Source organism: Oncorhynchus tshawytscha, linkage group LG20 (genome assembly GCF_018296145.1).
Source record: "Oncorhynchus tshawytscha isolate Ot180627B linkage group LG20, Otsh_v2.0, whole genome shotgun sequence".
NCBI lineage: Eukaryota > Metazoa > Chordata > Actinopteri > Salmoniformes > Salmonidae > Oncorhynchus > Oncorhynchus tshawytscha.
This window is the reverse complement of record NC_056448.1, coordinates 17,606,146-17,629,917: the sequence shown is the minus strand read 5'-3', so window position 1 is coordinate 17,629,917 and position 23,772 is coordinate 17,606,146. Positions and strand designations below refer to the sequence as shown.

General features: G+C 42.3%; 2 protein-coding genes across 13 annotated transcripts in view; both read left to right on the top strand.

Annotated features, from left to right (window-relative positions):
• Positions 1–84: 84 nt before the first annotated feature.
• On the top strand, positions 85–12,499 carry LOC112219364 (bromodomain-containing protein 3). Of its 8 annotated transcripts, none has more exons than XM_024380544.2 (13): positions 85–443; positions 2,557–2,919; positions 3,029–3,166; positions 3,362–3,491; positions 3,657–3,820; positions 3,932–4,303; positions 4,432–4,560; positions 4,697–4,885; positions 5,353–5,421; positions 6,815–7,038; positions 7,152–7,426; positions 8,382–8,534; positions 10,294–12,499. In XM_024380544.2, exons 2-13 carry the CDS (start codon positions 2,719–2,721, stop codon positions 10,407–10,409), a joined length of 2,160 nt encoding a protein of 719 aa, XP_024236312.1. In that variant the 5' UTR covers positions 85–443; positions 2,557–2,718; the 3' UTR covers positions 10,410–12,499. The 8 variants fall into 8 exon arrangements, with proteins under 8 accessions (XP_024236312.1, XP_024236313.1, XP_024236314.1 ...); XM_024380545.2 differs by lacking the exon at positions 85–443 and adding an exon at positions 687–821 and having other exon boundaries at positions 3,935–4,303; XM_024380546.2 differs by lacking the exon at positions 85–443 and adding an exon at positions 687–821 and having other exon boundaries at positions 4,697–4,870.
• A 2,386-nt stretch (positions 12,500–14,885) lies between these two features.
• Positions 14,886–23,772, top strand: part of LOC112219368 (guanine nucleotide exchange factor VAV2) — a 1,336,992-nt gene continuing 1,328,105 nt past the window's right edge. For 2 of the 5 annotated variants that reach the window (XM_042302259.1, XM_042302257.1), the window contains exon 1: positions 14,886–17,342. In XM_042302259.1, coding sequence (XP_042158193.1) covers positions 17,139–17,342 — 204 coding nt within the window. In that variant the 5' untranslated portion in view covers positions 14,886–17,138. The remainder of the gene's footprint in view (positions 17,343–23,772) is intronic. The other 3 variants (XM_042302260.1, XM_042302258.1, XM_042302261.1) reach the window with 2 other exon arrangements.

Sequence of the window (23,772 nt, the reverse complement as noted above, 5' to 3'; positions counted from 1 at the left end):
GCATGTGTGCTTAGGCAGTGCATTACGGCAAGCGTGGAGGGACGATTTAACGGTGGTTCTGATTAGAATCACGTTTGTAAACTTTAGGTTTCGGACTGAGAGAAACCTAGTTACACATGTCAAGACACATCAACAATACAGACGTGTATGAATAGTTATACAAACTTAACCATCAAGTTATTATCACTATGTGCAGTGGAGGGCAGCTCGAAAGAGGGCACAGGCTGAGCAGAATCAGGGACAGGAATGAGTGTGCTCAAGACAGACCGATCGAGTGATTATAAGGCTGGGGTGTCCTAGACCAACCTGCCAGGTAGGAGTGCAGAACCGGAGACGCCCTGCCTGAGAGGTTTTGGTTCTCTGTAAAACACAGCAGACAGAACCAGGAGAAACAACAGGGAGAAGGTGTCAGCACTCATTACTGTGCCTTTGAATGTTTACAGGTGAATATAAAGTTAAAAAGATTTGTGAAATATCCATAATCAATGCTAAAGTCATCCATCCATGGCATACATTGCAAGCTGAAGATAAAGTAATTCCAGCTGTTTATTTGTATTGCACATTATTGCAGTCCATTTATTTATTTAGCGTGGCCTCTGCATACTTCGGTTTTCAGTATACTCGAAAATATTTGATAGTAATGTGCAGTATATACACTGAACAACACGCATGTTGGGGGAGCGTAGTCTTCAGCGCCAGTAAATTGATCACAAACCGTGCGCATGCGCAACCTCATCTTCATGCTGCTCGGCCTCGCTCAAATAAAGCAAGAGCAACTCGGGCTGCCAGCTACACGCAAACCCATCGGAGGCCTCAAGAAAGTAATGCATTAAAATGTTTATATTTCACCATAATTATTATGATAATAGCGTTTCTTTAGCGAACCATGTAACGTTCGTACTTCAGTGTAATGAAAAAGTGGGTGCTGAAACGCTTATTAGCGTTAACTAAGCAAGCTAGCTAACGTCCGAAGATTTTCAGCAAAGCTACGTCTGACAGCGCATTGCAACAATACAACAAAGCATAACAAATTACTTGTCTATTGGGTTAAATATTTTGGCAATATGGGCGCGAAACGTTTAACAAGATATTAGTGTGGGCAAATTAGCTAGCTACGCAGTGGTGGTAGCAATAGCTACATGCTCTTGCAGAAACCAGATAAAACAAGGAGGGTTATTTAGTTGTAAAATATATTTCTTGAAACTGCTCGTAGTTAGCTAGGTAGTGTAGTGTGGGGTGGGGGGGGTTAAATCGGCTGTTAACGTTCTCTACCTAGTGATACCTAAAGGATAACATATGCCCGCCATCTTTTTGGAGAATGTTGCAATGGAGCCCATAATACCACCTATTTGGGTTTGGTGTATTCATATTTAGCTAGGTGGTCTCATATGTATACTGTAGTGAATAATAGCTACGTCTCAAATGTTCTATAAGCTAGCTACGATAGCTAGCTTGACGGCACTAGTCTGGACACTCGATCCACGGAGTGCAAAGGAGTCCGCGCGAATTGTTCCAAAAGTGTTCCGAGCTCCCTTTGCACCCCCCGCGCGCGCGTGATGCTGGCTAGTATAGTTAGCTAAGTTACACGCGTTTTGTTGAGCATATATCATAACCAATTTAGCTAGATAACTAATTCCAATATTTTGCCATACGGTGCCGTTACATACAGTATTGCAGCGCTTTCAACGAAACGAATAAAAGCTATACAGCTAGTGATGGCTTTTATATGTAACTAGCCATTTAGCTAGCTAACGTTAATAAACTAGTGTATGTGATTGTTTACGCGGGAGGCAGCGCCGCCCTTACGTCAGCTGCTAGCTACCTAACGTTACTACCACTGATTTATATACACACAGTTAGCTGGCCAGCTACATTTTTTTTCACGGTCAAATATAGCTATGTTTTGTGTAACGCTAGTAGCTACTACTAGTCATTGAAAGAGATACAGGACAATGTCTGTGGATTTGTCATTCTTGAACTGTCCTTAGTACAGATTGCATTAACGTTATCACAGCTAGAGCAATTACTCTACTCAGGGTGGTACTTGTTGCTAGATCAGCTGTGCTGTCCTCAGTCAGTTTTGCAGGTTGCTTGGTTATGTATGGGGTAAAATGGATTGTGGTTGCTGTGGTTTATGAATTGCTAGCAGGTTATTTAGACAGTTTTTATTTATTATTTAGTGTTATAAATTGTACCTTAGCTTCCTGTACATTTGCATGATCACTAAGCTGTACCTGTCTCCACATGCCAAATACAATTCTATGGTCAAAGAAAAATGCAACACCAAGACCAAGCTACATGAGGTGCAGGCTGCAGATTGGGGTATAGATAATGTGCCTCAAACCTGGAGATGACAACACATCTTTCCAGGGACACATTTGCCTATTACAATATCGGACATATTTTTTTATTGTGATGAAAAGGCCCTACTTTCTTATCAGAATTGCTTCCTTTCATGTTATTTCAGGTTTGAGGTATTATACCTATTTCATGGATTTTTGGCTGCCACACTTATGCTGAAGACTCATGGCCATCACACTGCTCTGTTTTTCATAGGTCAAAAGATCAGGCCCTGCAATGACCTGCAGTTCCCCCCAGTCCACTAAAGAGCAGAAAGAACAGAACTACACTACCCACTGAGAAGGTGTCTGTCTCCTGCCCTGTCCATCTGAGAGTTAACAGAGACTCCTAGAATACCACCCCCTTCCCATCGCAAGCATGTCTGCTGTCAACTCCGCAACCCCGGCCCCTCTTCAGGGAATCAACCCCCCACCCCCGGAGGTGACTAATCCCACCAAACCAGGTCGTAAAACCAACCAACTACAATACATGCAGAATGTAATGGTCAAGACATTGTGGAAGCACAACTTTGCCTGGCCTTTCTACGTGCCAGTTGATGCCATCAAATTGGGTCTTATGGTGAGTAGACTGTAGATAATGGGTGTTATATTTGTCAGAAAGCCAATGACTATAGATAGATTACTGCAAATGACAATGCTCACAATGTTTTTCATGTTCTGTTTATCAGGATTACCATAAGGTCATAAAACAACCTATGGACATGGGAACCATCAAAAAGAGACTGGAGCATAACTACTATTGGAGTGCCAGTGAATGCATGCAGGACTTCAACACCATGTTCACCAACTGTTACATATATAACAAGGTGAGTACTCCAAGAGAGTAAATACAGACTGTTTCTCCTAGGGGTCCATTTATTCTGGATTTAATATTAGTCTAATATGTTTCCAGATTCTCCCAGGGCTTCTCCCAAAGCTCTACGTTTTTAAATTGATCTCAAGTTTCCTCTTTGTATTTCCCACTCATGTTTCTCACTTCCTGTTTTTACTCTGCCCAACAGCCTACAGATGACATTGTCCTGATGGCACAGGCCTTGGAGAAGATCTTCCTGCAGAAAGTTGCCATGATGCCCCAGGAGGAGGTGGAGCTTCTGCCTCCCACACCCAAACCCAAGAAAAGCAAGAACATAGGTAATAAGCCACTGTTCATCTGTTCCTGAAACTATAGACCCTTATAATTTGGGTAGATCCATAGATATCTTGTAAAAAAAAAAAAAGTGGAGAAAATGGGTGCATATTGCCAATAAAATACCCCATGTACTGTGAGTTAACCTCTAATAATTTCACCTGCTGCAGTTGGTCTGGATGGAGGTGAGTCACCATCGTCCCTATCTGGCTCTACGACACCTGTGATTGGCTCTTCTCCAATGACTGCCATCACCCCGAACGTCCCAGCTGACCAGAGCTCGCCCAATGCTCCAATGTTACCCGTCGTCTCACCATCACAACCTCTTGTCAAAGTAAGTCACCGTACAGTTTTCATCAGGCATACAAATGTTTATTTAGTCTTTTGAATGGAACCTCACCTGTGAGGGTGTGCCTTTTTGTGTTTGTGTTTGTTGTGCATCCAGAAGAAAGGGGTAAAGAGGAAAGCAGACACCACCACCCCCACGACATCTGCAATCACAGCCAGCCGGAGTGAGTCGCCCAGCCCCGTCTCAGAGGGCAAGCAGGGCAAGGTGATGTCCAGACGGGAGAGTACAGGCCGTCCCATCAAAGCTCCCAAGAAAGACCTGGTGGAAGGGGACTTGGGCCAGCACAGCAGCAAGCGGAGCAGAATGAGTGAGCAGCTCAAGTACTGCGACAGTATCCTGAAGGAGATGCTGTCGAAGAAACACGCAGCTTACGCCTGGCCCTTCTACAAGCCTGTAGATGCTGAAGCTCTGGAGCTACATGACTACCACGAGATCATCAAGCACCCCATGGACCTCAGCACTGTCAAAGTACGCACCACAGAACAAAGCACGTACACTAGCAGAATTCACTTGGACAGTTAATCATTACCTTTGTGTTGGCTTGTGTGGTTGCTCAACCATGAGCTGTTTGGATAACACTTGCTGTTGATTTTCAGAAAAAGATAGACGCCCGGGAGTATCCAGATGCACAGATGTTTGCAGCGGATGTTCGAGTAATGTTCTCAAATTGTTACAAGTATAACCCTCCAGATCATGAGGTTGTTGCCATGGCCAGAAAACTCCAGGTATGTTTGGGATTTTAAATATTTCTCTGGATCCCATTTGAAAAATGTATGTAAAATTGAATTGGTTGGTTTATCGCTAATGTGTCTCTTTCTGTCACTTTTCTTTTCGCCATAATTGCCTGTGTGTCTTTGTCAGGATGTGTTTGAGATGCGTTTCGCTAAGATGCCTGATGAGCCGGTGGAGCTGAGCCCCGGTGCAGGCGGGTTGGTCAGTAAAGGCGACAACTCGAGCAGCGGTGACTCCTCCAGCTCGGACAGCTCTGACTCAGAGGAGGAGCGGGCCACCCGGCTCGCCGAGCTGCAGGAACAGGTGGGTGCGGAACAGGTGGGTTTCAGATCCGAGGTCCGCCCGACTACTCCTCTAACCTGAAGGGCTCAGGGAGGGCCTTCCTCCCACCTTCTCTTCTCACATCACAGCCATCTTATCCATTCCAAAATGCTGAGACAGAGATGGAGGGGCTGCCACCTTACATCCAGTCTAACCCCTCCCACTCTCCCCTCAGACATGCATACCACTGCTTTCTCCACTGATTCGTCATCTCCCTATTGATAGCACTTAAATGTAACCCTCTACCGCTTTAAATTGTGCATTTCCATGCACCTACTGGTACAGATGGCTTGCATGCACTACCTAAACAAAAGCCTTCTTTTTGAAAACATCACAATGTCGTTTTTGCATTATGGTACCACACAATAGCTCTTGTCATAACATGGTGTTTTAAAATGGTTCTGATCTCTTTTTTTGGAGTTTTCTATCTTTGTCCCCTCATTTCCCTTTGGCTCTCTTACCAGTGTATCTCTGTGGAGCGCCCCAATGGTAGCGGGCAGGGGGGAAAAAACGGGTGCACCAAGCATTTTCAGGTGATTTGCTTTTCACTTCCCGGTCCCCTCCCCACTAACCTCCTTATTGATCTCAGTTTATTATCAATGCCGCTATTTCACTTTTTTTGTTTTTTTTGCATTAGTTGAGCAAGCGGTCGAGGGTTAATAGTGGGGAGGGAGTGGCGAGTTACAGGTGGTGCGACACTAAGTGGCAGATGTGTGTGAGTTTATATGGTTGTGTAAATGTTGAATGTGTGTGTTTTCTCCCTGGTATGTTTGCTGGCTGACCAAGTAGACATATTCTTATTTCTCTCTCTCTCGATTGCCTGAAGGTTGTTTCCAACTTAAATTGAGGCAATGAAAGGAGTATGCAACTTGTTTCCCTCTCCCTTGTTAGAGGGTTCCTTTCTGATTTACTGGTGTTTTGGATGGGTTTTTGCGCGATCTTTAAACTGCTCTCTTCATTTTTGCTCATGTTATGCACCAAAGGGATAAAAACAGCTCAGATTGCTTACCTAGTTCCATTTAGAATTGGTAGTACAAAAATAAATACTAGATAATAAAAATCCGTTGTTAAAAAGTTATAGCATAGAGTACTATTTTTCTGTAAGTTGTGAAGTAGATAAGCAATCAATATGTCAAAGTTGATGTGAAGAGTTTCCCGTGTTTAAAGTCATTGTATGTGTCACAATGCAGTGTTTCCCCTATATTTATTTAGCAGCAGCGAGCCGACACTGATAAACTTGGCCGCCACTTCCAAAAAATACATAATAAAAAGGACCTGTATGTATGCGCTTTTAAAGGTATAGTGCGAGATTTTGTCAATTTTCTACTTACCCTGATTCAGATGACCTCATTTATACCATTTTTATGGTTCTGCTTGCAGTTTGAAGGAAGTTGAAGGTAGTTTAATTGCCAAAATCTCACATTATCCCTTTGAGATGAGTGACAAGTTACAATGTATATTTGTAACAGAGCGAGCAGTGGCGCGAATGGGAGCCACGAGCGCACAGCCAACGCTTGCTCCTCATTTCCCTACAGTGCAGTAATGCGCATCAGTTATATTTCAGATGGTGTTAACATTTAATTTTCATGCATTTTGGTGTAGAATGTCACCAGAAGTGACATTCTCACAGTCATTACCCTTGCCACCGCTGCTGAAAAAATCCTAAGGGAAACACTGGAGGTTAACTTATGTAGTGATTTGTTTTAGTGTACATGGCTTTCCCTAAAGTAATGCCACATTTTATATAACCTAGTTTCCTTTCGAAATAGGAACTTAAGCAATTTTGTATGATTCACTCAAGTGGTAAAAAGTGGAGCATTTCTTTCTGGGAAACTCATACCTACCCCTTTTCTAGTCCCTCAGGGCTTGAAGTGCTAGCATACCCTTACGGCAGACCACTAACTCCTCCACCCCACCTCTCCCCAGCTAAAGGCCGTCCACGAACAGCTTGCAGCGCTCTCTCAGGGCCCTGTGAGCAAACCGAAGAAGAAGAAAGAAAAGAAAGAAAAAGACAAGAAGAAGAAAGACAAGGACAACAAGCATAGCAAAACCAAGACGGATGAGAAGAAGGCCAAGCCTGGGCAGCCTGCCAAGCAGGGCCAGCAGAAGAAGCCCTCAAGGAAAGCCAACAGCACAGTGACTGGCTCCAGGTAAGGCCTCCCTTTCTCTGACGTATTAGGGCTCTGCTCAGCCTCTCATAATAAAAAACACCATGAAAGCCTTGGCTATTTGTCATTTCTGCTCTGGCTTCTTGATCTTCTAGGCAACCAAAGAAGGGGGGCCGGGGCTACGAATCTGACGAAGAGTCTCTGCCCATGGCGTACGACGAGAAGCGCCAGCTCAGCCTGGACATCAACAGGCTCCCAGGGGAGAAGCTTGGTCGGGTAGTGCACATAATCCAGTCCCGAGAGCCCTCGCTGCGAGACTCCAATCCAGACGAGATCGAGATTGACTTTGAGACGCTCAAGCCCTCCACCCTACGCGAACTCGAGCGATACGTCAAGTCCTGTTTACAGAAGAAACAGCGGAAACCCCAACGTAAGTCCTGAGATGGAAGACCTCATGCATTGAACCTACTTGAACCTCACTGATACCTTCACTGTCCTTCAGCCTGTTACTACTACTCCCTCTACTAAGTATTTTCTCCTACCTTGTCTTGCTTTACTGTTAAGGACCCTACGCAAACAGAGCGACGGAGCGTTGTATACGGTCCGTTCCAAATTTTGAGCCACACAAAAATACGTAGAACTACATAGAAAATTATGCTCCATCGCTACATTTGCGTAGTTTGCGTGAAGAGTGTAGCAGCTTTTACTCGCATCTCTTTAAGTACTAGATAGATTTTCTTTCCCTTTTTGGTATTTTTTTCTGAGCTAGATTATGTTCCTTCCCTCTACCTCATTGCATGTCTTCCGGTTGACTGCTATTTTTTGATATACAGGTGGTCCCCACCCTTTTGAACTCCTTAAAAGGAATTTTCTTCCGGCCTTTTGGTTTTTGGTCAGTGGCTGCTTAGGTCAACGAAATAACAAAAAATGATTGCTTTGTGTACATGTAGCCTAACTGAACACAAGGTACTGTTTGTCAAATTCATGCCATTCTGGATGTAGATGATCTATGCAGTATACATGGACCTCCTGTATAAAATGTTATGGGCCTGAACAGGGTTTGCTGTTATGTTGCTAATATCGGCTCCTACTCGGACCCAGCGCAGTGGAGTCAGGCAGTGTGTCATATCATGTGACAGATAACTCCCGTACAGTCCTCGCTTAACAGCAAATTTAGCAAGTGAGATGGAAGTTTGTTCAAGTCCAAGAGCGTAAAGTCTCACCTGTGCTTTGAACCTGCTGCCTGCCCTCTGTAGTCCTCCAGGTTTTAGGCATTAGGCGCTAGGCCATAGCTGTGAAGTAGCTAGCTAGCTGTCACCACATCGGCGGGGGTCCGGGCAGGAAGGCCATGGTGCTCACAGCGTGCCGCTGTGTGTCTCCTGCAGCGGCCGCTGGGGGCAAGGGAGCGAGATCCAAGGAGGAGCTGGCTCAGGAAAAGAAGAAAGAGTTAGAAAAGAGGCTACAGGATGTCAGCGGCCAGCTGAACAGTAACAACAGCAACAAGAACAAAACCGACAAAAAGAAAACATCCAAAAAAGGTACCATAGCGTAAGGGACAGCAGGAGTTGCGTAGAGTAATGACGGGGGCACGTGGACCCCGTCTTGCTTCCCATTTTAACCTAGTTCACCCATTCATTGTTGGTATGCTGTGGTCCAGGAAGTTAGTCATCCGGTCTTTTATGGTTATAAATCTATATATGCTATGTCATATATTTATTAGGGATGGGCACGGTTATTCAAAAATCTGAACAGACGTTAGTATTCGAGTTAGGGTTGGGCAGTATCCAGATGTCCATACCTTTCCTGTACCATACCGGGTTAACCTGTATTACATTGCAGCTATTTCTTTAAAAAACAGCCCTAACAGCCCAGCTCAAAGTTATACAACTATCTCAAAAGGCTACTCACACTTGATCCAGAAGGGGATTGATTGTCTCTGCTGTTAACAAGAAGCTTGATATTGCAAGCTACCCACCTAATGTTATAGCTAGCAAGTTAGCTAACCAAATGCATAGATGGAGCCCTGAGCTGGAGAAAGTGTAATTGGCACATCTTAGATGGTTAACTTCTAAATTCAGTTAAGTTATCATTTTTGTTAATAACAATAAATAAGTTTGGACGGTATTGAAAATCATCCCATCGGTACTTCAAAATACCCTGAATACTTGTGAAAATATACATAAAATACACATTAAAAATATAATCTATATGGAATTCTTAATTCAATAAAACAACATTTTGAATGTAGATTTTGATGTGCACCCCACAAAAAGATATACCGTAGCCTACGCGGGTTTCACACATTTGTCAGCCAATCAAAGTGTAATACAGTTAGAGGATCCATGTGTAGCAAGCAACGTGATATCTGACTAATCAAAGCAAAATGGAATTTAAATTATGGAATTAGGTTAGCTAAATGAGAAGGAGTAGGCTACAATGATCAGGTAGGCTGTTTAATCTTAATGGGGTTGTGGAAGACAACGATGGAAAGTGCAGGAAATGGCTTCAATTAGTCTAGGTAGCTGGTTGTCTTAGCTAACATCTTTACATTGATTTGATGCAGTCACGACGGGCCCTACCAGATGGGATGATAGATAATTTATGGCATTTACAAGTTTGTCTAACTAGTGTGAGTCTGTATGGCTACACTCTCTCTCCCTCCCATGTCAAACACACCACCCCATGCTTATCCCCCTTGCTGCTGCAGCCAAGCAGAGCACCACCTCTCTCCCAAGTCGCGCAGGCTGCTCATCAAGCCAGTTCCCAAGTTGAAACATTTTTTAAATATATTTTATATTCTATTTCGACTATCTGGATTTCAGAAAAAAATTGTATGATATTATTTGAAAGGGGAAATTATTTAAAATGCCCATCCCTAATATTTATTGAGTTGGACAGTTGTATGGTTACTGTAACAATGTAATTGTTTGTGGGGGGGGGTCCTGTCATTTCATCTCCTGTCTCTTCAACACTTGTGTGACCATGTGTGTGTATGAATGAATGGATTTTCTTTTGTCAAACTGCCAGTTGGCAACCCATCCTTTACAGAATGAATTGACACACAAACAAACCTTACAATGATTCACAGTGATAATTCAACAGTGATAATATTTGTTAGCTTTATCAATTATAAAATACAAAAAATGCAAGTCCATTTTAAACATGGGTATCATAGCGCATACAAATGTTTTACTCATCTGAGAAAGTATTTATCTTTAGCATTTGCACCTCATTTACATAGATATGTAATACGTTTGGACGCGTCTCGTGCATGATCCTCTTACTCTCTCTTTCCAGAGAAGGGCGCTGGGTCCGGTACTGGTGCTTCTCATCTCAGCGGCAGCAGTAGCTCTTCAGACTCGGGCAGCAGCAGCTCCAGTGGGTCCAGTTCTGACAGCAGCGACTCCGACTGAAAAGAGCCGCCCAAACACTCGCTGGGAACTATTCCTTTTTATTTTTACCCTGTGTATAAAAATAAAATTTAAAAAATAAACATTGTATGCAGTTATAGTGGTTTCCCCCTTCTAAAACATTTAATGAGGAAAAAACAACAAAATGTTACGCCATGTCAGAAAAAGAAGAACATGGGGACTTATAGATGACTTGACAGGGTTCTTTTTGTTTCCACTTACTTTTAAAGGGATGTGTTCAAAATCGACCAAACATAAAACAAGCATTTTGTAATACACTCTTGGATGAATGCCAGATGTCTTTTTTTTCTCCTAATACAATCATCAACGTGCATCTCAATGTGAAGGAGTTGTTGCATAGTTATCAAGACAGCGCAGAACCCCATGTCCACCTCCTAGCTTCAGCCCTGCTGCATAAACAATCTATTCAATTACTTTCACAAAAAATTATCAACGCTTCTCAAGTATTTTTCACCCTCGTGATGAGGAGGGCCCTCTTGAAATAGGCTTATGTCTGTTTTGGGTTGTTTCTCCAATCATTTGACTTTCGACAAATACTGAACCTTGTTTGCCTCTGAGGGGTACATTTCAGATTATTCTGAACAATCATGTTGTGTGTCCTCAGCAGCATATACAGTCAAATTGAATGATCTGAAGATTTTTATTTAATAGTGGAACTTGATTGCTGTTATTCTTTGTATGATAACTGACATGGTCTTTTTTTCGGCAGTATGTAAAGTTTTAGCAAAAATGTCTGCTCGATGGTAACTGGTCTGAGAGGTTATTGATGAAGATTTTAACTTAAAGAATTTAGACTTTTAACGCTTTTGGGCAGAAGAAATTACCATAAAATAATTCACTCAACAGTTTGTTTCATTACTCATAACATGACAACCACTAGGCGTGATGGCCTCCTGTACATGTATTTCCTGGCATGCCTCTTGCTTAATTTACCATCTTCACTGATGAATGTATGTATGGTGCCATGAATGATTGTGTACATCACTGCTTTATGTAAGATGGGATGGCCAAAACTACATAGCTGACCTATGTGTACGTTTTTAGTACAATGGCGTAGGAACATGAATATTGCAGAGCACACCCGCCATCTGTTGGTGCTTTATTCCAAACGCCAGTGCCGTGTCCCCTGATCTTTTTCTCTGTTGATGTCACGTTTGGACAATGAAAGCAGGACAATATTGTAAACAATGTGAGTCTTCCTCTGAAGTGTAGCGTATTGATTTCTGAATGTAATTTGTTACCTCTAGGTCCCTTGTTTTATCGTGACTAGATGCCACAGCCTCTTATGACTTCAGTTTAGTTCAACTCATCTTTTATTTTTATCTTAGTGAACAAATGGTTAATTATTCATAAGAGAATATCATTACAATTTATTCCACTCCTGTAAGAATGCATATGATTATTTCATGAAGTATAATTTGTGGTCAGTTTTTTTTCTGGAATTTGTTGAAAATAACTTGAACATTGAAACCACTTGGGGTTTTCTTTACTGTTAATAAGTTGATACATTATGCATTTGGTCATATGCATTATTTTAGGCTATGGTGGAAATAAATATTTGTGTAATTTTGTGGCTTGTCCCACATACCAGGTTGCACTTAACTGCAAAATTCCCCAAATGATCTTGTATGCATTTCTCTGCCTATACCAATGTTCTCCAGTACAGGCCCTATCAGGTTTTTCTAAGAATGTCTTTTAGAGGCAAAACACAAAATAACAAATATATATATACACACATATATAGCTTTTAGTTCATTTCTAGGCCCTGGTCAAATATAATAGTTCCTTTTTATATTTTCAAAAGCAAATGTTTACTTTTTATCCTAGATGTGCATGCAAGTTTATTGTAACTTTCTTATACCCTTTTTTGAGCTGTTATAGTATCTTCCTGTAAGTGTCAGTCATCGAAACAAATCAAGGATTCAGTGTAAGTAGTTTTAGGCTTGTTGATTGCAATATGGGACTGAGGGTGGTATTTAGGGGGGTGGGGACTGGAGGTAGAAGCTAACAATGTAACCGCTAACCTGGAATCGGGTGAAATATTTTTTTTTAAATAAATTCAAAAGACCCTATTGAATTTGTCTTCTCATTTTCTGCATGTTGATCCGTTTTACTTTTCTCTTTGTACTTGTTTTCACTCACTGAGGTACACCCGTGTACTTCTGGTGGATGAGGAGATCCAGAGGAAAAGATGTGGATGGACCGTCCACAACCCTGAAAGCCGTGTTCCATCATCACCAGTCAAGCTCTATCCTGGAACCCAAGGGAGAAGAAAAAGAGGGTGCCCAAGAAACACCTGGAGGTGGGACCGTCATGCAGATACTAAGGAGAGGAGTGGTCGATGGCCTACGCTTCCAAAGAAGCGATTGGGCCTAATTAAGTAAGACCAGTGTACACATTTTTATAATGTACTCTAAAACCATAATGTGGGATGTTTTTAGTGCTTATGGACTGGATGTGCCATTTAATATGATTAGCATATGCTAGCCAGTAGCCACAAAACCCAAAGGATAGCTGTGAAGGGCTATCTGCAGTTCAATGGTAGGCCACTAGATGGTGGCCATATATAATTGATTTTTAAAATCTGGTGACAGATTTGGTTTGAGCTGTGTGTTTGCTGGATTCACATGACAGTGAGTTACACACCCCAAACGTGCTGTTAGGTGAATGTCAACCCAATGATTATAGGGGGGACATTTTCTCTTGGATATATGATGAACTATTGTCTTTTAAGGTGAGTTATGAATTAGCCATTTAAGTATGTAAGTTATCTTGCAGGAGACTTGTTTGTTGATATCAGCAATCACTTTCCATGCTTGCATGAATAAATGAAATTACCTAACCCACCATACATTCATCTTTTAGTGCAAGAATAGAATGCCCATTTCCAATGGCAGATTCATTGCCTTAGGGCTCAGTGTAGGGCTATACATCAGTCACTGCCCACCCCAGCTCTTACCCTACTTGGTTTGTGCTGGAGGGAGACTTGTACTGTGTGACCCCCCCTTCTCACAGTGGCATATGGAACATGTTACCTCTGCCTCGAACAGCCCTGGGCCATGATGGATCAATGCCACAACTTCAGTGACAACTAATCGTGTCTGCAACTTGGGGCCATCACTCACTCTGTAGCTGGCCACAATCCATGACAAAACAACACAGACATAGCCTACCCAACATCCATTACAGATAATATGATAGGCTAACCGTATATCTTGAGTAAATTGAATTGTGATACTATATTTTTGTTGACCCCGCAAAAGAGATTATGGGAGGAGGAAGGCTGGGAACAGGATGCAGTAGCTCTAAAGCAATATGTGTTACATTGTTTCACTCAAACACTGAACGATACACCTGAATGATACACCTGCAAGTTGAGGTTACTTTGTATCCATACACTGACAATAAATCATCCTTGGAATGTGCAGTAGAGCATATGAGGACACTGAGGTCCGGACCTCTCATTTTTTCAACAACAATCAGTCGGGGTCTCAACCTACTGTTGAGAGTTGGAATAGTAGAATACACAAGGTCCAATTTCAGAACTTGGTTGTGCATCAGCAGTTTTCCTCTTATTATGTCACTCACTGACAGTCACTCAATTAGCCCATGTCAGTTAAAGATTCACTATGCAGAAATCGCACTGCATTTTCCTGGTTGCAAAAATTCTAATAGTTTGCCTAATTTCAGTTTATGTGACAAAACAAGCTAGTATAGTGTAGTGAATCATTGTACCATCTAAACTGCTGTGAAATATCTATTTCGTAACCAAGTATATTGTACTTTCAGCTGTTTGAAGCTGGTGTATCAAAACCAAAAGTTAAAGAAACACAAATTAAACTTAAGAAAGGGAAGCATAGAAATAGGGCACATAAAATAACAGGTCTACCGCTTCTTAGACTTACTTTCAATGAGAATGACAACTCTATAAGTCACATTTCTATGTGATATTGTCATATTTCATCTTTAAACTATTTTAGATTAGTAAATTAGTTTAGTTAGTCTAGCCAGCTATCTTGACCCTAACCAGTCAGGCTTCAAGACGGGTCACTCAACCGAGACTGCACTATTCTGTGTCACGGAGGCTTTCCGCACTGCCATAGCTGACTCTCCCCTGTTCTCATTCTCCTAGATCTATCCGCTGCCTTTGACACTGAACCATCAGATCCTCCTCCACCCTCTCAGGGCTGGGCGTCTCAGGCTCTGCACGCTCTTGGATTGCATCCTAGCTGGCAGGCCGCTCCTACCAGGTGACGTGGAGAGGATCTGTGTCTGCACCAGATACTCTCACTACTGGTGTCCCCCAGGGCTAGGTTCTAGTCCATCTTCTCTCTATACACCAAGTCACTCGGCACTGTCATATCCTCACATGATCTCTCTTATCATTTCTATGCGGATGACACTCAACTACTTTTCTCCTTCCCCCTGCTGACACCCAGGTGGTGACACGCATCTCTGCGTGTCTGGCAGATATCTCAACTTGGATGTCGGCCCACCACCTCAAGCTCAACCTCGACAAGACGGAACTGCTCTTCCTCAGGGAAGGACTGCCCGCTCAAAGACCTCTCCATCACGGTTGACAACGTCACAGTGTCGCCCTCTCAGAGTGCAAAGAACCTTGGCGTGACCCTGGACAACACCCTGTCGTTCTTTGCAAACATCAAAGCAGTGACTCACTCCTGCAGGTTCATGCTCAACAACATCTGTAGAGTACAACCCTGCCTCACACAGGAACAGGCACAGGTCCTAATTCAGACACTTGTCTTCTCCCGTCTGGACTACTGCAACTCGCTGTTGGCTGGGCTCCCCGCTTCTTCCATCAAACCCCATCAACTTCTCCAGAACACTGTAGCCTGCCTGGTTTTCAACCTTCCCAAGTTCTCTCGACACCACGCTCCTCCGCACACTCCACTGGGTTCCAGTCGAAGCTCGCATCCAATAGAAGACCATGGTGCTTACCTACGGAACAGCAAAAGAAACCCTCCTCACCTCGACTCCCCCCAACACACACACACACACACAAAACTTAAACAGCACTTGCACTTGACCCCTTCCCCCCTTCTAGCTCTGACTTTACTGATATCTACGACATTGAGGAAAAATGTACTTTCTATGCCTGTGATATGTGGTTGTCCCACCTACCTATCTTAAGATGAATGCACTAACTGCTAAATTACTATAATGTAAATGTAGTAATCATGGCTGAAGGGGTCCTGACCTCCAGGTGGCCCCCATTGATTTTGTTAGTCACTGTCACTCAAATATCATATTAACATGGCAAAAGTAATTGCAAAATGTGTAGAATTGCAGTTTTAAAACTGCAACAACAAAAAGTTCCGTAAAGCAAACGCATTTGTCTACCTTTTCTTTATTTTTATTATGATAAAAGATCCCTTTTTATGAATAAGATTACATACATTTTTGCTGTTCTCCAAATAGCATTTAAGATTTTTTAAATTGTATCGAAATGCAGTAAATGAGTTTCAACTTTCTTAAAATGTGCATTACAATCATTCCCACACGTGAGCGTGCGTAACCAGAACCAACTGAACCCACGTTCAACATCGCCGCCCTCTCTACAGCCAAGCGCGTTCACGCTTTCTCTCAAACCTTCAGAATAGCGCGGCGGGGAGTAGAGAGACTGCAGAACACCACAATCCGTAACAAAAAAACGCGGAGGGGGAACAAGAAAGAACATAGAAACGGTTTATTGGAGCATTTTTAAACGTTTCTTTCCATTAAAGTTGGTGTTTGGTATTCTGAGAATGACGAGAACGTGATTTTTTTCCTCCTGGACATGTTTCTGTTGGGAGTTTATGAAATATGTTTTCGAGTGCATTGTGGATAGGCTGAATGTTGAGTGTGGCATCGTAAGAAAATTCATTTGATTTATCACAGTGTTTTACATTGAAATGTAATCGTTATCTATCAGAGCGGCATAGGAAATTGTATAGAGAAACTCTGAACAACCAGAAACTCTGGGTAGTTACGCAAAATACAATGGTATGTCGCTCTATACTGAGTGTCAGAACTGATTGTCTCAGCTGTTCAAAGTCATTTTTTTCCGGAGACAACGGTTTTGGACAGCAAGCTTGCATGATAGGTTCAACATTGCAATTTGGTAGGCTTTAATACACAAGCAAAGAAGATATTGGGGCATTATTATTCCCAATAGCCTATCTGTGATTTAAAACGTTTAGCCTACAATCTGGATTATGAGTTGAGTTCTAACACCTTCTGGATATGCAAAATCAACTTCGAGAATGAAGAAAAGGAAATTGTTTTCCCGGTAGTTCACATTGGTCTGTTTATTCAGAAGGTAATTTACACATTACATCGTGTTCATTTAGTGTCGTCAACTTCTGAATGTTATGGTCAGAAACTCACGTCACTTGTTCAAAAGACTGAGCTGGACATGTTCTGACTGCTCCACTGGACATAGCCTATTTGAACAGAGCTGGACATATTGTGAGCTGGAGCCAATTATATAAACTTAATCGGAAAACTAAAGTAGAACACTGTTTTACCATAATTGTAAAGTTATCCGTTTCCTTAATACATGGGAAAATAATACAACTAATCACATTTTAATTGAGATTTGGATTTTAACACTGGTGGAAGGATTGCTTCGGTTGCGCACTGGAAGCGGCTGAATTTTGCCCACGGAGGCGGCTGTCGAATTTGAGTGTGGAACGCACCCCCCAAGCCGACATGGAAGAGTGGCGGCAATGCGGGCGATGGTTGATAGACTGCAAGGTTTTGCCCCCAAACCACCGGGTCGTGTGGCCTTCTGCGGCCGTGTTCGACTTGGCACAGGCGCTACGAGACGGAGTGCTCTTGTGCCAAATGTTGCACAACCTCTCACCGGGGTCTGTGGACCTAAAGGAGATCAACTTCAGACCCCAAATGTCACAGGTATGTCAAGATGTCTTTCAGGGGCCTATTTGTTGTCAATTACCCACAGCAGTTATGTCAGTGTCATTACACTTGATATTCATGGTGAATGGTTAATCTGCTCTCCGTGCAAGTGGTTTTTGAAACATTCTTTACATGCATAAATATTTATTTTGAGTGCAATCAGCACAGTGTTCACATTCAATAATCATGCAACAGTTACACAGTCCACAACAGTACAGTAGGAAGAAGTACTGTACAGTTTGTCGCCAACCTGTACTTTCTTGGGGCCCAATGGGTGTCACTGTTGAGCACTTGTGATAATTCCAGATATTCTCCACAACACACAGGGGCCATACCATTGTATTGCATGTTTAAAGTGTTTCCAGATTTCTATGACATATGACCTATAATTACTTACCATATAAGTGAAATTGATTGCCTTTCCAAAAAATGGCAATTAAATATGTTGAAAAGCAGCTTATCTGTGTTGGAATGGTGTGGGCGTACCCCAACAACAATGTGTGGGCGTATACCGGTCATTATCAAAATTCATGTGAGCAGACCGCTGATTGGCCAGCTCATCCTCTGAGGAAATGGCAAGCATTTTTGTTTCGTTTAAGGTGTGTTTTTTAAAGTGTTTTTTTTTCTCCAATTTATGCTTTGGCCACAAATACGAGTATAGGACAAGTCAACAACATTATTTGGGTATGAGTTAACACTATGAACTTTTAAAAGTGAGATTTTCACTAGACAGTTACTTCAATTGAATTAAATCATTCTAACTCAAGCTACATTTAGAAACATAATGAGTAATAATGAGTAATTGCCATGTGAGTGAGAGGTGTGTCTGCAGTGCAGCAAAAGCTTTTTGTAGTTTAGTGGAACATTTACTAAGGCTTGGGTAGCACAGGGTCTAGGTAGACCATGGTAATACTGAAGAGGGCATGTGGTCAGTCAGACCAAATGATTTGGTTTTCCTTTATTCTGTGACTCAGGTGCAAAGTGGAAGAGACTGGTTGGAGAGTGTTGAAGCGGAAGACTTTGTTGGTTTGATGTTGAGGGAAATTTAGGGAATATGGCTTTGTATCAACGCAGTTGAATGGGTGGAAAAGCCAAACTTAAGTCACTTTTGGAATGTGGCTTGCTGCCAAAGTGCTGCTTAGTTTGCGAACTGAAGGGGAGCACTAACCTCAGCATATAAAGTGACTTTATCATAACATGAATCCTCCTCACTTCCAGGTGATAATATGTCTGCGTGTGGTGTGCCTCACATCCTCAGAGATGGTGTCACCCCACATTGTCATCACAGCTCATCCCGGTCACCCATTCCAAAATGAAGAAGTGCTTAACCATGGCCATATGAGGATTACACAACTTGCTCAGTGGATGGAAAGTGGGTCTATTTTGATTTTGATTAAAAAGACTACTGAACAACTGGTTATGGTGAGAGATCAGTAAGATGGCCACAGTAAATGGATGATGGGTTCATACAGGTTTCTTCCTGTCCAACTCCCTTTCATGTGCAATGCTCACACTTGAAAAACATTTTTAAGAGCGTTTAAGTCCACTTGTTCTCTTTTTGGTCTTGGCTCCTTCTGTGCTGTGTGCACCTTCCCATTTACACCAGAGATCTGTATATAATGATGAGATGCTCATATCTCTGCCCTAACAATGGGTGTCGTTGTCCAAAGGTGGAAAGGCAGGTGACAAGCTTAGGTCCAAAATAAGCCCATGGAAACTCATTGGGATCATTTTGTACAGTTTTTGGCGAGAGTGAAACCTCTGGCTTCACCTCTTCCTCTCTTTTTACACACACCAAGCTTCTCCCCTTGCCACTCACAACGACAGCGATGAGAGAACACTTCTTCTACTTCATTTCAACTGCTATTAGCATTTGAGGTTTGGTCCAACAGAATTGGTCATATTAACACCGAAACAGATTGAGAAATTATTTTACTGTAATAAGAGGAGAAGTTCATCTTTCTAAGATACCCTTTTTATGTCTCAACTCCTCAAATAGTGCGCAGAGCAGACTACTAAAATGGGAGTATTTATTTTACTAGGCAAGTCAGTTAAGAAAAAATCATTATTTTATTTTCAATGACGGCCTAGGAACAGTGGGTTAACTGCCTGTTCAGGGGCAGAACGACAGATTTGTACCTTGTCAGTTCGGGGGTTTGAATTTGCAACCTTCCGGTTACTAGTCCAACGCTCTAACCACTAGGCTACCCTGCCACCCCAATGAACATTGATTCTAGAAAATGAATGCTCAGTTTGTCGCGTGGCATTGCGGTACCACCTACCGCTAACAGCGTTTTAGCAATTAGGGAATGTTCATTATACATGGTTCTGGTTGAATTTGGAACAAATCGGGGATATTCATAGACTGACTTGAAACCCAGATCAGTGATTATTTCGAAAAAGCAGGTTAAACTATTTCAATAAAATAATGACATTTTGTGGAAGGCATATACAGTGCCTTGCGAAAGTATTCGGCCCCCTTGAACTTTGTGACCTTTTGCCACATTTCAGGCTTCAAACATAAAGATATAAAACTGTATTTTTTTTGTGAAGAATCAACAACAAGTGGGACACAATCATGAAGTGGAACGACATTTATTGGATATTTCAAACTTTTTTAACAAATCAAAAACTGAAAAATTGGCCGTGCAAAATTATTCAGCTCCCTTAAGTTAATACTTTGTAGCGCCACCTTTTGCTGCGATTACTGCTGTAAGTCGCTTGGGGTACGTCTCTATCAGTTTTGCACATCGAGAGACTGAAATTTTTTCCCATTCCTCCTTGCAAAACAGCTCGAGCTCAGTGAGGTTGGATGGAGAGCATTTGTGAACAGCAGTTTTCAGTTCTTTCCACAGATTCTCGATTGGATTCAGGTCTGGACTTTGACTTGGCCATTCTAACACCTGGATATGTTTATTTTTTAACCATTCCATTGTAGATTTTGCTTTATGTTTTGGATCATTGTCTTGTTGGAAGACAAATCTCTGTCCCAGTCTCAGGTCTTTTGCAGACTCCATCAGGTTTTCTTCCAGAATGGTCCTGTATTTGGCTCCATCCATCTTCCCATCAATTTTAACCATCTTCCCTGTCCCTGCTGAAGAAAAGCAGGCCCAAACCATGATGCTGCCACCACCATGTTTGACTGGGGATGGTGTGTTCAGGGTGATGGGCTGTGTTGCTTTTACGCCAAACATAACGTTTTGCATTGTTGCCAAAAAGTTCAATTTTGGTTTCATCTGACCAGAGCACCTTCTTCCACATGTTTGGTTTGTCTCCCAGGTGGCTTGTGGCAAACTTTAAACGACACTTTTTATGGATATCTTTAAGAAATGGCTTTCTTCTTGCCACTCTTCCATAAAGGCCAGATTTGTGCAATATACGACTGATTGTTGTCCTATGGACAGAGTCTCCCACCTCAGCTGTAGATCTCTGCAGTTCATCCAGAGTGATCATGGGCCTCTTGGCTGCATCTCTGATCAGTCTTCTCCTTGTATGAGCTGAAAGTTTAGAGGGACGGCCAGGTCTTGGTAGATTTGCAGTGGTCTGATACTCCTTCCATTTCAATATTATCGCTTGCACAGTGCTCCTTGGGATGTTTAAAGCTTGGGAAATCTTTTTGTATCCAAATACGGCTTTAAACTTCTTCACAACAGTATCTCGGACCTGCCTGGTGTGTTCCTTGTTCTTCATGATGCTCTCTGCGCTTTTAACGGACCTCTGAGACTATCACAGTGCAGGTGCATTTATACGGAGACTTGATTACACATGTGGAACATGTATTTATCATCATTAGTCATTTAGGTCAACATTGGATCATTCAGAGATCCTCAATGAATTTCTGGAGAGAGTTTGCTGCACTGAAAGTAAAGGTGCTGAATAATTTTGCACGCCCAATTTTTCAGTTTTTGATTTGTTAAAAAAGTTTGAAATATCCAATAAATGTCGTTCCACTTCATGATTGTGTCCCACTTGTTGTTGATTCTTCACAAAAAATACAGTTTTATATCTTTATGTTTGAAGCCTGAAATGTGGCACAAGGTCGCAAAGTTCAAGGGGGCCGAATACTTTCGCAAGGCACTGTATTTAGCCTAGGTATAAATTTCACCTGAATTCACTAGATTATTGCTGACTGTTTGAAATGCAGTCTATTTTACTTTTAATTGTGCAACAAAGCTTATTTAGAGAAAACACAAACAAAATTGAGAATAAACTCACCGTCCAGTTTATTAGGTACACCCATCTAGTCCCGGGTTAGACCCCCTTTTGCATCCAGAACAGCCTTAATTCTTCGGGGCATGTGTCGGAAATTTTCCACAGGGATGATGGTCCATGCTGATGCGATAGCATCACGCAGTTGCTGCAGATTGGACGGCAGTACATTCATGCTGTGAACAGCCTGTTTCATCTTATCCCAAAGATGCTCTATTGGGTTGAGGTCAGCAACAATGTATCAATTGGTATCAAGGGACCTAACGTGTGCCAGGAAACCATTCCCCACACCATTACACCACCACCACCAGCCTGTACCGTTGACACCAGGCAGGATGGGGCAATGGACTCATGCTGCTTACACCAAATCCTGACTCTGCAATCAGCATGACCACTGGAGCTGCTGCTTCTTGCTTTTAGCTGATAGGAGTGGAACCCGATGTGGTCTTCTGCTGCAGTAGCCAATCCGTGATAAGGATCAACGAGTTGTGCGTTACGAGATGCTGTTCTATACTCCGCTGTTGTAATGCTCTGTTATTTGTCTGTTTGTGGCCTGCCTGTTAGCTCGCACCATTCTTTCCATTCTCCTTTGACCTCTGCCTGCTTTATATAGCAAGCCATGACCACACGACTTACTGTCTGTAGGAGCGATCCATTTTCGTGACTGGGCTGGTCTACCTAATACACTGTCCGGTGAGTGTATATCGTGAATAGCCTATGTTTGAATAAATTGAGTTATGCACCTGCTGTCTCTAACTCTGAATGATCGGCTATGAAAAGCCAACTGACATTTACTCCTGAGGTGCTGACCTGTTGCACCCTCTACAATCACTGTGATTATTATTATCTGACCCTGCAGGTCATCTATGAACGTTTGAACATCTTGGCCATGTTCTGTTATAATCTCCACTCGGAACAGCCAGAAGACTGGCCACCACGCAGAGCCTGGTTCCTCTCTAGGTTTCTTCTTAGGTTCTGGCCTTTCTTGGGTGTTTTTCTTAACCACTGTGCTTCTACATCTGCATTGCTTGATGTTTGGGGTTTTAGGCTGGGTTTCTGTACAGCACTTTGACATCGTCTGATGTAAAAAGGGCTTTATAAATACATTTGATATGATTTTTAGGTCATATCACTAAGCCCTATTCTGTAGCTCGTGGGCTACGTGTGACACTTCGATATGCCCACCAATCCCGTGCCACAGCCCCAATGTGAGGCTGCAGTGAGAGGGGCTCCTCTGTGACAAATTGGGTTAAACAAAATCCTGGCAGCAGAACAGGGGGTAGTTATTTATCACATGGAAAAGGTCAGTGTGTGTTCTCTGTGCTTTAATGCAAAGGACATACAAATTCACCACCTCACTGCCAAATGAATGGGAAGTGAGTGAGGCCATTACACTTTTGGCTCTTTATGAAAGCTGTATCACTCAAAAGCTCCAAGTGCTACCTGATTCTGTCTCAGAACATCACTTACAAATCATCATTGATCACCATATCCTAAAGACCTATTTTCTGTTATGATGATGATAATGTAGAAAAAGTGAAGTGATGTCAGGGGTGGTAGTGTGTATACTTTTATTATCCCCTCAGAACAAAATAAGGGCTGGATGGAACACTGTGACACTTGTGGAAGATGTCACGATGAACATTTGTGCCAAATGTATATAATAAGAGTTCTTCATTGCCTATTTATAATGTTTGCTAAACCCACAGCCATTGTACTCGTATTATCAGTCTCGCCTTATAACACATACGTAACCCTCTTTATTTACCATTGTCCAGTTGTAATGAATGCTGTATTTGTGATTTAACCATTCAATGCTCTTCTGCCTTCTTTGTGCACTCATGATTTATACTAGTTTCACTCAAGGAATATAAATTATTGTGTTTTCACTGACCTTGGTGTGAATCTCAACAGATGAGGCTGCCTTCTTAGAATACTTGTTGTTTTAAGCTAGGCCTAGTCTAATATATTTCTAACACACACTCAAGGTAAACATGTAAAATACCTCATGAGCATTGTGTGTTTGGTGGTGGAGCTGAGATCATTTTCTGAATATCTCGCCATAGGCTCTGTCTGAAAGAGAGAGACTGAGGTGTGCTATCGGATGCCTTCTGTGTATTGTTCTTTCAATGTTTTCTTTTTCCTTTTTTTCTCTGGTAGTGAGGTAGCTTCAAATGCCTTTAGGATGACTGTGTTTGTGCTGTACCTGTTTAGACTA